The sequence below is a fragment of the Curcuma longa genome, chromosome 3 (assembly GCF_044706935.1).
Source record: "Curcuma longa cultivar G26 ecotype Majalengka, Jawa Barat chromosome 3, ITB_CL_G26_1.1, whole genome shotgun sequence".
In the NCBI taxonomy this organism is placed as follows: domain Eukaryota; kingdom Viridiplantae; phylum Streptophyta; class Magnoliopsida; order Zingiberales; family Zingiberaceae; genus Curcuma; species Curcuma longa.
The window spans coordinates 7,567,920-7,579,451 of record NC_133863.1 but is presented as its reverse complement, the minus strand read 5'-3'; the positions used below and the strand labels follow the sequence as shown (position 1 = coordinate 7,579,451).

The window sequence follows — 11,532 nt, the reverse complement described above, 5'->3', positions numbered from 1 at the left end:
AGGTTGTCACCCAGACATCTGCGATTCAATCCCTAGCTACGACGTATTTATAGACATTTTTCTTCAAATGGGGATCGCAATCAAAGGATGCTGGGCATTTAAGTTGGCCGCTGCGTGTGTTTCCCGATTTACCCTGGTGGTCGGTGGGAAACTTCCGTGGGACTGGACCGGTCACCCCAGAGATTGAGTCAATGCGACTAACTGGGATTATCATTTTTTTCAAATATATGCTAGTTTGCATATTCAAAACAAGGAGATGCCTTTGCTTTAGGAGATGGCCAAGAGTTAAGTGTGTGTGTATATATACATGGTTTTATGTGATTTTTTGAGAAAGCTATGATCAGTGACTTCTTTTCTGCAAAAGGTGGATTCGTCACCTTAGCTCTACACGGTCGTCCCCATGACCATCTGTGAGGAGGTAAATCGAGAAAATCAATTGATTACGACGCAGGAGGGTATTGTGGTCGTGCCGGAGTGGTTACTGAAAACGCATGCATTTCATGGGACCATCTGATCAGTGACTTCATACTTACTGTTTGCATTTCATGGGACCATCTGATCAGTGACTTCATACTTACTGTAAACGCATGCATTTCATGGGAGATCAAAATCAAACAAAAAATAAATTAATATTTACTAATTGTATAAAAACAATTCATCTGAATTTTCATCTCCTTTGTAGTCTATATTTTCCAATCTTTTTACCACTTGAACATCTTGTGGTCGTGCCGGAGTGGTTATCGGGCATGACTAGAAATCATGTGGGCTTTGCCCGCGCAGGTTCGAATCCTGCCGACCACGCCAATTAGATTTTTTTGTCCAATCGTTCTTCTCATTTCTAATTATTCTCCTTATAAGAACACATTTGAACATCACATGATTGTCCCCGGGCATAGCTTGAAACAAAGAAGAGTGAGGCAGAGATGGAGACTGAAAAAGCTATGCAATGTAACAATGGAGGAGGATAACAAGTTTAAGCGACAAAGATTGACCATAATGTGTGTTCTTTCCGTGTGTTTTCTTGTGCTATCGTTTTCATGGAAGAGAAGAAAAGTTAGTGCTCCTTCGACTCTCAGTCTTTAATCTGAACAAGTCCAAATTAAAGTTGAATTGCAGACTTGCAGTGTGTACTCGGGGCCAAATAATAGAAGCCAATTTTCTTCTTCACATTTGAAAGGAATCTGTCCATGTCCATGGCCATTATTAGCAAGTCTTCCAAGCCGCGTCCTTCCTCCTCCTTCATCTGCTTCAATATGCATCAACATCTAGAAACCAGGCACTCAAAGCTCCCTCTTTTCTCCTTCTCGTCCTCCTCTACCATGACCACTTTCGTCGCCACCGCCATCGACGCTTCCTCATCGCAATGCCTTCTTCAACGCAATCCAAGCTTCATCTTCACCTCCTGCTGAGTTTGTCGTCCCTTTTTTTAGCCCTCTCCTCCCCCTTCTCCACGGTAGCCATCTCCCGTCTCGCCGACGGCGCCCTGGTCTGCGCCCTCGTGCCATCTCAAGTCACCGGTAGGCGATTCGATCTGACATGCACCAGCACCGCCAGCTGGCGCCGACACTCCTACGGCGCCATGTACTCGGCAGTCGCCGCCGGCGATGGCTTCCTCTGCGGCCTCACCGCCCCCGCTGACGGCGACTCCAATGTCAACATGCGGTGGTGGGAATTCCACGGCCATGGTTCGGATGTGTATGAGAAGAAGATCTACCAGGGTCCGCCGCTCGCCGCGCTCGCCTCTGGTGATACCCACGTATGTGGCCTGAGCAGAGACGCCGCCCGGTTGCGATGCTGGCGGTGGGCGGCGCTGGTTGTTCCCGATGAGGCGAGCTTCTGTGAGATCGCCGTTGGGAGGGATTTCCTCTGCGGCCGACTCCGCAACGATACAATACGATGCTTCGGGAATGACACTGAGATTGTTGGGAAGGAACCGGCCGGGAAATTTAGCATGGTGGCCGCGGGGACCAGGCACGCCTGTGGAGCCGAAACAGGTGGCGGCATGATCTGCTGGGGCGTTGCGCCGCAGTTTGATCCGGTGCCGCTCGAAGTGGTCGCAATGGCGCTGGGGGAGAACAAGACCTGCGTGCTGCAATCGAATGGAACGGTGCTTTGTTGGGGAAGCGGTGCTCTGCTGCCGGACTACCTAGCCGGCGAGCAATTCGTGGCGATACAAGCAAAGGGCGACACGATCTGCGGCATCGTCAAGGCCAATTACTCGTTGGTTTGCTGGGGGAACGATGTGTTCCGGCGGAACCACACTCTGTATGATCGCGTGCTGCCCGGGACTTGTTCGCCGGCCACGAACTGCCCCTGCGACGTGCTTCCGGGCTCCGGCTTCATGTGCATTTCCGAAGACGAAGCGATCTGTGAATCCTGCAAATTCAAGGTCAACCCCAATTCATCGAACAATTCACCAGCATCTGAAGAAGGAATCGAAGTAGGAAGTAAGAGAAAGGTGTTGCTTTTGGTTCTTGGATCAGTGGGATTTGGATTAGGTTTGGTTGCCCTGTTGACCTTCTTGGTCTCCCGTACGCTGAAGAACAAGAGGAACGGTACCGTTGACGAAACCTCGGGCGGATCGAATCGGCAACCGCCTGTCGAAGGCAGGACCAGCACCGGAACAATCGAAGAGTTCCCAATCCAATTCCTCCTCGAGGTCACAAACGACTTCTCAGAGTCGCACAAGATCGGCTCCGGGAGCTTCGGCGCGGTCTACCGTGCGATGCTCCCCGACAGACGCGAGGTCGCGATCAAGCGTGCCGACATCCAGGCGGCGCCCGTGACCCCCGTATCGCGGCGGCACGAGCAACTGCGCCTCCGAGGCAGGGAACAAAGGGAACGCGCCTTCGAATCCGAGCTCGCTTTGCTCTCCCGCATCAACCACAAAAACCTGGTGAGCTTGTTAGGGTTCTGCCGAGCGCGTGACGAATGCGTGCTGGTGTACGAATACATGGCCAACGGGACGCTCCATGACCACCTCCACCGGCACCGGATGGGGACGTCGTCTCCGTTGAGGTCGTGGCCGGCGAGGCTGAGGGTGGCGCTCGATGCGGCCCGGGGGATCGAGTACTTGCATTCCTACGCGGTGCCAGCTATCATCCACCGAGACATCAAGTCCACCAACATACTGCTCGACGCGGAGTGGACGGCGAAGGTGGCCGATTTCGGACTGTCTTTGACGAGCCCCAACGAGGAGGATAGCGTAGACGCCGCCGCCGGCACCGTCGGGTACATGGATCCGGAGTACTACCAGTTCCGGAGGCTCACGGAGAAAAGCGACGTGTATAGCTTCGGGGTCGTGCTGCTGGAGTTGGTGACAGGGTGCAAGGCGGTGCATCAGGGCGAGACAGCGGAGGGGGGAGAAGGCAGCTCGACGCCGCGGAACCTGGTGGAGATGGCTGTGCCGTGGATTGAAGTGGGCAAGGTGGAGCGGTTGATAGACCGGAGAGTGGAGGCGACGTCGGCGGAGGAGGCGGAGGCGATGGCGTACATGGGGTACCTGGCGGCGGAGTGCGTTAGGGCGGAGGGGCGGCGGCGGCCGGCTATGGGGGAGGTGGTCATGGCACTGAAGCGGGCCCTACGGTTCTGTAGCGGAGAAGAACATCGCCCCCGATTTTCATGTGATCCAATAACGTAAAACTTGGGGGTGTTTTCCCATAAATTGCTCTTTCCAAATCCAATTCATAATTCCATTTTTCATTATTTTATTGATTAAAATATATTCGTCCACTAAATGCCATGTAATCAATGTTAGATGAATTTTTATTTTATTATATTTATGTATAATAAATTAGGGCATTATTACTTTACCACATTGTATACTTTTTTAAATAGAGATTAAAATCAAATGCCATATTGATAATGATTTACTGTGAAAAATATGATTTTTAATCGAGTAACTACTATATAATCTTTTTATTATTGAACAATGGATTTTGCAACTTGTTATAAAATATTACCTTAATATATAAAATTGATAATATTATAGATTTGCTACCAAATTGAAAGTATGCGTTACTTATTTTTTTTTAAAAAAAAATTGATGTTAGAATATTATAAGTTTGTGTTAGATTTCATAATTATTTATTTTTGTCTAAAAATAACGTTAAAATATATTTAAATAGATAAATAAATAAAATAAAAGGGGGAAATACTAGAACAATGAAAAAACAATCACAACAGCAGTTGATTTGTCCCGGCACCGGAGCCATCAGTTGCCAAAAGATCAACGCCGTTGAAATCTTGCTTATTCAGCACGAATCAACAAGTCAATATCTACGGCGGGGATGAAACGACGCCTCTTTATTCGCCGTCCGCTGGTTCCTCCTCTCCGCCAGCAGTCCCAAAGGATCCGTGAGGAACGAAGGAGAGAGAGAGGGAGCGGTCATGGCGTCGTTAGCATTTTCTTCGGCGACGACTACGAAAGCTACGTCAAAGCCCGGACCTTTGTTTTTGCTCCCTCCCAATCGGCTCAGAGTTGAAGCCGTCAGCTTCTCCCATTTGCCGGAGAGACCGAGAATCTCTCTGCGTCACGGAAGCAGCCAAGGACACAGGATATCCTCCCAGTTTCCGCCCAAGACATCAGCGGTCTCGAAACAATCAACCGAGGTTTTCTTCTGATTTTAATTTAGCAGGTCTGTAGGTTTTTGTTTGGTCTTGAAGCCAAAAGGTGTGATCTTTAGGATTTGGGATCAGAAATTGGGTATTTCCAATTGAATCCTAGCTGATTATGCCGATCGGAAGTCGATTGGGAGAAAATTTTGAATCTTTTATTTACTCTTAACGATGTTTTGAATGCAATCGAATAATTAGTTGTTCGCCTTTGTTCATTTTCAATGTGCTCATCAGGTCGAGGTCAACATGAGTACTGAGGACTGTTTGAAGGTTATGATATCTGGAGCACCCGCATCTGGGAAGGGAACGCAATGCGAGCTTATCAAAAATAAAGTAGGTGAAAGATCATATCTTTTTCGGTATACATGCTTAATATCACCGATGTGGCTGACATAGGAACATTATTAATTGGTTATGACTTTAATTAATCATCAATAAACCTCTCATGGCGGTGAAAAATTCATGGTGTCATCGTTTATGAAGCAGCTTATTCTCTATGAGTTGACCATAAAACTAGTTCAAAAGAGTGTGTACTAGATTGCATATGAAATGTATGGACTCTTTGCAATCCCAATGAGTTTTCACTGCATTTTAATTGCCAATGAAGGGAAATTAATTGTTCATGTGGTTATTGCTATGCAGTATGGGTTGGTTCATATAGCTGCAGGAGATTTGCTTAGGGAAGAAATTGCAGCTGGAACAGAAAAGGGAAAACGTGCTAAAGAATATATGGATAAGGGATTGTTAGTCCCAAGTGAAATAGTTGTTATGGTATGTGAATGGTAATTTCATCTTTTGTGTCACCCTTTTCCTAATTACAATGACTATAAGATTGTTGCTTTTTGTATTAACAGATGGTGAAAGACAGACTTCTCCAGCCAGATGCTCAAGAAAAAGGATGGCTCTTAGATGGATACCCAAGAAGCTTAGAACAAGCAAAAGCATTAGAAGAACTTGGAATTAGACCTGACATTTTTATACTACTCGATGTAAGAAATGTTCTTTTGCTTTTTTTAACATGGTGTTTGGTCCGTATAGGAAAAATTGATTCCTATTTCATGTCTTTACTTGTCGAGTACTGTTTACATCCTAGCAACAGAAAACAAGAAAAAGAAAATGATTTTTTTGGTTTATTGTTATCTCAATGACAATGCTGTGCGTTGGTGACTTTCCTGGCTAAACAAACTGTTAAATTTTAAGTTAGACATAACCTTGGTGGATTTTTTTAAAATTAATCAGTGGGCATGATAGTATGGAAAGAATTATTAAGTGAATTGAAAACTTTGTTGTCTATTAGACTATGAGAATCAGGTAACAGTAGGGGAAAAGGCGAAAAGTAACTATCTCGTGTAGTTTGAAGCACAAATTAGAAGCAACTGTTGGACCTTGGCCATAACTTTTTGCTTAAAAAAATGCTTTAGGGCATTTTTCTTAAATAAGTTATCTCAATTCTCATGTCCGAGAGTTAAAACATACAAGCTAAAGCTGCCTAATATTCTCCACTAAGATTCTCCCTGACAAATTTGTTTACATTGGAAAAATGATTTGCATCTTCAAGATAGTAAGATAAATTCTATGACATGGTGGTTCTTTTCCTCTTGGAATCCTAAAATGTACTCGATATTTGTATGATGCTTCTGATGACCTGTTCTATCTACAATTTCTCGATTGGGATTTTGCAGAGAGAGAGAGAGAGAAAGAATAAAATCATAAGTTTGCAAATCCTTTTTCTTTCTTATGACAAATATGTTGGCTATGACATCTTATCCACTGACTGCAGATATAAAGATAAATATGTTCTACAAGCGAATGACATCTAAAGATCATGCTTCTTACAGGTTTCTGAAGAAAACCTTGTTGAAAGAGTTGTTGGCAGAAGGCTTGATCCTGAAACTGGGAAAATATACCACCTGAAATTCTCTCCGCCTGAGAATGAAGAAATCGCAGCAAGACTTACACAGCGTTTTGATGATACAGAGGAAAAGGTATTTTCTTTAGCACATATTTGGTTATATTTCCTAACATATTCTGTTCTTCAAGTTCTTCTATTCTTACTGGTAGACTACACTCTCTCAGTTGTTATTTATGTATTCTGACATCACACTTTTACTAATACCTATGCACTTTACACTTACATTTTAATGCATGAATATTCTCATCTTTTCTTTTCTGTAACTAAAGGTAAAACTGAGGTTGCAGACTCATCACCAAAATGTTGAAGATGTACTTTCAACATACGAAGACATCATAGTCAGGGTATGTAATTGTACTCATTCTCACACTTCTAATTGAAGATCCACTATATCTGTAACAGATGTTGTCAATTTCGAATGTGTTTCTAGACCTACAACATCTTGGAGATTTGTTCTGTAAATGATAACTTAGAAAGCATCAAAAATAGTGAAAGAACAAACACATTGTTTAAAATAGGAAATCAAGTAAAGACACTTATGGTAGATCTATCAGTAAAGGTGAAACATCAAGCCAAAATCCAATCCAGGGAATAGTAAATGTATCCTCTTGAGATAAATGATTTGGATTATCTTACTCTATGATCTATGATCCCTATTACTAAGAGAAGATATCAAAAATTGCTTGATGAAATCAATTTCATTTTTTATTTTGCGTGTGGGATTTTATGAGTATTCCTATGCCACGACAATCAGCAAAAACAAGTTGATGTTATTTACTTGTTCAAGTGTCAACTACTGCAACAAGCAGTAGACCTTATTCGGGGTTGGTTACACAGATCATTTACTCAGTTCACAACTATGACTTTGTTGACATGCAGTATTGTGCTTATAAACAACTGAAAATGCAACTAGCAGTGCTTCTTTATCCATAACTAATCTTAGTTTCAAGATTTTTTTATCCTTCCAATCATATTACTATGTTAATAAACAAATTCCAACTCAAGTAATCAATACTTAACTCTGACTTCTGATGCCGTCCCAGATCAACGGAGATGCTGCAAAAGAAGATGTATTTGCTGAAATAGACAAGGTATTGTCTTCAGTAAAAGAGAAGAAATCACAAGCCAGCCTGGACTCCAAGGTTGCTGCTGTGTAGCTGATTAGGGGACTTGTTGAGGGAACATGGAATTGTGTGGCATGCAGAAGAGCTAGACATTCCGAGGAGGCTCCTACTGAAATTGTTGTTGTTTATTAATACATGTTTTTCACATTTTTGTCAGTTAAAAACTCAAAATTCTTTAAATAAGTGCGTTCCCCCAATCTTTTATTTGTGCTTGCTTAAACTCATAAAAGTTAGTTTTGAGTAGTGTGCATGGAATGCTTGAAGCGGTTAGCTCTGCTAACTGGTGTTGATTGGGAATGTGAGGCTCCCTTAAGAAATTACTTGATCATATTCATAGGATTGTTGATTGACAAGACTCAAGTTCGTTAGTGTTCAGTTGGGCATGGCCATTCTCACTTTTTAAAAACTATTTCTTTAACAAGTAAAGAAATTATTTAAAAATATACAAAACTATAAAGGATTTATCAATTTCTTTTAAAAAAAAGTGTTTTTTTTTTTGGTTTTTTCCATGAGTTTGGATCAAAAGATCATTAAAAGCATATAAACAAGAAATAATTGTAAAAAATAGATATTGACTTTAGTAAAAGATGAGAAATATGGAAAATATTTGTAAAAATTATATAAGAGCAATGGATATTTTTAACAATATGAAAATTTGCATAAAATGTAATGTAAAGTATGATCCATATGCATAAATTCAATAATTATGAATAATAGTATTTAAAGATGAAACATGCATATAAAATTATTAATTATATTTACAATCACGTTCTTTACCAACAACTGTCGATATGTCCGAGTGGTTAAGGAGACAGACTCGAAATCTGTTGGGCTTTGCCTGCGCAGGTTCGAATCCTGCTGTCGACGTTTAGTTTTTTTTTTTCTGCTTTAATTTCCAAAAACATGATGCGGGTTTTATATTAGTTCCCGACCCGATTACCAAAACTTTGTTTTTTTCCTTTTATGATTTGGATTCGGATTTATACTGTTTGAAAACCCGCATCGCTCTCTTTCCCTCTGTCTCTCCTGATCTCGAAACCCTTTTTCTGGTTCTAGTAGTCATGGCGGAAGAGGCCACCGATGGCGGCGTGAAGGAGGCTACGCCATCGCTTTCTGACTACAATTTGGATCCCAAGTTGGACGCCTGCCTAGACCTATCAACCCGCCGATTCCTTTACTCCTCCCTCGCCGGTGCCGCCGCTGCTGTCCTCTTCTTCAGTGAGACTTACTCCCTTTTTGAATTTTATTTTGCAGATCATACAGTCGGATGAAGTCTATTGATTTAAGCGATTTCGGTATCTTCAGATATCTATCTTGGAATAGTTTTGCACACGAGTTATGGAAGCAAATGATTCATTTTTAAAAAGTTAAATCAATAAAAAATTGGTTTTGCGTTAATCTCGTCAGCATGAACTTAATCCTTATGCTGGTGAATGCTTATCGTTAGAACTTATTTTTCCTGCTTATCAGACTTGGTACTTTTATGCTCGATGACTTAGATATACTACATTCTGGAATATAATGTCAACTGGGAGACTAGCTAGATGAAGTGTGTAGTTTCATTTTGGTTATTTAGTTGTGCTGATTTTTAAAATTTTCATTTTTATTCATCATGTTGCTTTATTGCATAAGGGAGTCGAACTACAAGGTGGGCATCTGTTGCTTTTGGCGCTGGTGCTGGAGTTGGATCGGCATATACTGATTGCTCTTACATTCTTGATGGTTATTTGCCAAAATGGCCATCCTATAAGGTTTCAGCTATTTCTGCTTTCTATATAATGATCTTTTAACTTTTTGTCCCTTTGTGTTTTACACATCTCTTGTGGAACTATGATCTATTTTCTTAGTTTTCCTTAATCCAGTATTAAATAAGGATGTTGCTTTCTGGTCAGTAGCTGAATAAAGTTAATTAACATTTTTTGCTTTTGTTGTATATGCTCCTTGCTTTTGTTTTATTTACTTCACTTAAACGTTACTAAGAAACTTGTTACGATCCATTTAATGTGAGGATTTCTTATAAATTCTTAGGTTAACTGTCATAGACTAACAAAGTTCTCCATTTTCTTCCCATTTGGGCTTGCACATAATTCTGATGGTTTCTACTTTCTTCGTATTTTTTCATGATTCTAGAATACATCGTGCGCTACATTCTACAGAATCAAGGATTATTCAACTTCCAATAACTGATTAGAAGATGCATCAGATATCTCAGTAGAAGTAGAACAATGCAGCAAGTTATCATCAAGCAGTATAAGTCATTCACTCCTTTTTTATTGATTATTCCTTTGATCAACCTCTCTTGATGCAGTAGTGTGTGATCCATCAATTGCTCCATGAACTCATCCACACACAATCATTGAGTTAAAATTTGTATCACAAGCATTCTGTAAAGGGATCACTTGTATGAGCACTCAGTGAACATAATTAGATAAAATACCTGACACTGGTTCGTAGCTATGCTGATCAGTTTCTCTGCTTGCAGATTTTGGAAGTTTGGTAGTGTGGTGCAAATTGAGCTATAGACTTTGTGATCTGAAACTTACAGCTTCATTCATTATGAAGCTAATGGGAAACCTAGTAGTTGGTTTTGTATATACAATACAGTTAATGGGAACTGGATTTATACAGGCTAGGGGCATCAGATGATATGCTATTTGGTCTGAGCCCTTTTGGATTAAGGGCGTAGGGGAGGGGCCATTATTTTGTTGCAGTATTTTTCATGCTAAACATTTTTCTTTGACACACTGTTGAAACATGCTGTTGAAGTATCAAATTATAACAAAATCACTGCTGATTCCACCTGGTTTTGGACAAGTCAATCTTGAAATGAATTTATTATGAGTTTGTGATCGAGACCAGCTGACCAGCCTCATTTGACATATGTGGAATGATTCATATGGGAAATAGTTTGTAGCTATAGGTAGAGCAAGAAAGTATCTGTCAACTTGGCAGTTCTTATTTTTATATTTTAATTAAATCAAATTTGGGATTAATGTGCATTTCTTATTTTAGTCGCACTTTAATGTTTTCTCATTATATGTAAACTTTAGTTACTTCCTAGGCTATGCTACTCTCTTTGTTTTTGATTGAAGCTATGACCTTATAGATGATAGACATCCATTTCTTTTTACCTTGTGAGCATGGATTCATTTTGGTTGTCCACGGTGGCACAGTTCTTTTTATTACTTGAATTTCACTTTGTGGATTATCTTCTTTGACACTTGACCTCTTGTAGATAAGAACATGATTTTCTGATGTAGACATCTAATATTATGAATGTTTGGACCAGTTAAGGAACTCCAAATAAAAAGCCCTCAGTCATCACAATGAAGCAACATGTTTTCTTATATGACCACTCAAATAAGAAACTTTTCTATTGCTATCGATCACATAATGCTAATCCATTTGGCTCGGTTCCCCCACAATGTGTAATGATTGTGCACATCATTTGGATTCTAATTCTCTGATACTTGTTTTCTGGACAGGCTGACAAGTAAAGACCAAGATGACCTATGATTAAGGAATTTTTCAACATAACTGTTTCTCTTGCTTTATCATCATATCTGTTGCACTTGCTTGACAGATGCAATTCCCTTCCCTTTGTATCGATTTGTAGTCTGTACTGCTGGATCAAAACTTCCTGTTGCTTTTGTGGTAGCTTTGCTTAAATACTGGGAGAAAATGTGATAAACTTCTTTTGAATTATCTATACTGCGTATTTGATATTTTCAGTTGTACTCATTTTTGTTGGCTAAAAATGATACAATAGTGTATTTCCGTCACTTTCTAGCCAGTTGAGCTGAGTTACAATGAACAATTAAATTTATACAATCGAGAGTGATTAGATAGTTGGATAATATTGACGTACTCTAAATTTCC

General features: G+C 40.7%; 3 protein-coding genes and 2 non-coding genes across 5 annotated transcripts; all 5 read left to right on the top strand.

The window, feature by feature from the left end:
* The first annotated feature begins 719 nt into the window (after window positions 1-719).
* TRNAS-AGA (transfer RNA serine (anticodon AGA)) lies at window positions 720-801 on the top strand. Its single transcript has one exon. It is a non-coding gene; the product is annotated as a tRNA-Ser (tRNA).
* A 459-nt stretch (window positions 802-1,260) lies between these two features.
* Window positions 1,261-3,832, top strand: LOC141825741 (serine/threonine-protein kinase-like protein CCR4). The gene has a single exon (XM_074713129.1). It carries the CDS (start codon window positions 1,364-1,366, stop codon window positions 3,638-3,640), a length of 2,277 nt encoding a protein of 758 aa, XP_074569230.1. The 5' UTR covers window positions 1,261-1,363; the 3' UTR covers window positions 3,641-3,832.
* Window positions 3,833-4,328: 496 nt separating this feature from the next.
* LOC141825744 (adenylate kinase, chloroplastic-like) lies at window positions 4,329-7,956 on the top strand. Its single transcript, XM_074713133.1, has 7 exons — window positions 4,329-4,611; window positions 4,852-4,950; window positions 5,260-5,388; window positions 5,472-5,606; window positions 6,456-6,602; window positions 6,799-6,873; window positions 7,573-7,956. Exons 1-7 carry the CDS (start codon window positions 4,390-4,392, stop codon window positions 7,684-7,686), a joined length of 921 nt encoding a protein of 306 aa, XP_074569234.1. The 5' UTR covers window positions 4,329-4,389; the 3' UTR covers window positions 7,687-7,956.
* Window positions 7,957-8,438: 482 nt separating this feature from the next.
* TRNAS-CGA (transfer RNA serine (anticodon CGA)) lies at window positions 8,439-8,520 on the top strand. Its single transcript has one exon. It is a non-coding gene; the product is annotated as a tRNA-Ser (tRNA).
* Window positions 8,521-8,682: 162 nt separating this feature from the next.
* LOC141825357 (MICOS complex subunit MIC10-like) lies at window positions 8,683-11,358 on the top strand. Its single transcript, XM_074712741.1, has 3 exons — window positions 8,683-8,871; window positions 9,286-9,404; window positions 11,139-11,358. Exons 1-3 carry the CDS (start codon window positions 8,715-8,717, stop codon window positions 11,148-11,150), a joined length of 288 nt encoding a protein of 95 aa, XP_074568842.1. The 5' UTR covers window positions 8,683-8,714; the 3' UTR covers window positions 11,151-11,358.
* The last annotated feature ends 174 nt before the right edge of the window (window positions 11,359-11,532 follow it).

Coding starts and splice junctions, on each gene's coding strand:
- LOC141825357 (XM_074712741.1), top strand. CDS start 8,715: ATGGCGGAAGAGGCCACCGATGGCGGCGTGAAGGAGGCTACGCCATCG. Junction 8,872..9,285: donor CGCTGCTGTCCTCTTCTTCA/GTGAGACTTACT, acceptor TTATTGCATAAG/GGAGTCGAACTACAAGGTGG.
- LOC141825744 (XM_074713133.1), top strand. CDS start 4,390: ATGGCGTCGTTAGCATTTTCTTCGGCGACGACTACGAAAGCTACGTCA. Junction 4,612..4,851: donor TCTCGAAACAATCAACCGAG/GTTTTCTTCTGA, acceptor TGTGCTCATCAG/GTCGAGGTCAACATGAGTAC. Junction 5,607..6,455: donor ACATTTTTATACTACTCGAT/GTAAGAAATGTT, acceptor TGCTTCTTACAG/GTTTCTGAAGAAAACCTTGT.
- LOC141825741 (XM_074713129.1), top strand. CDS start 1,364: ATGCCTTCTTCAACGCAATCCAAGCTTCATCTTCACCTCCTGCTGAGT.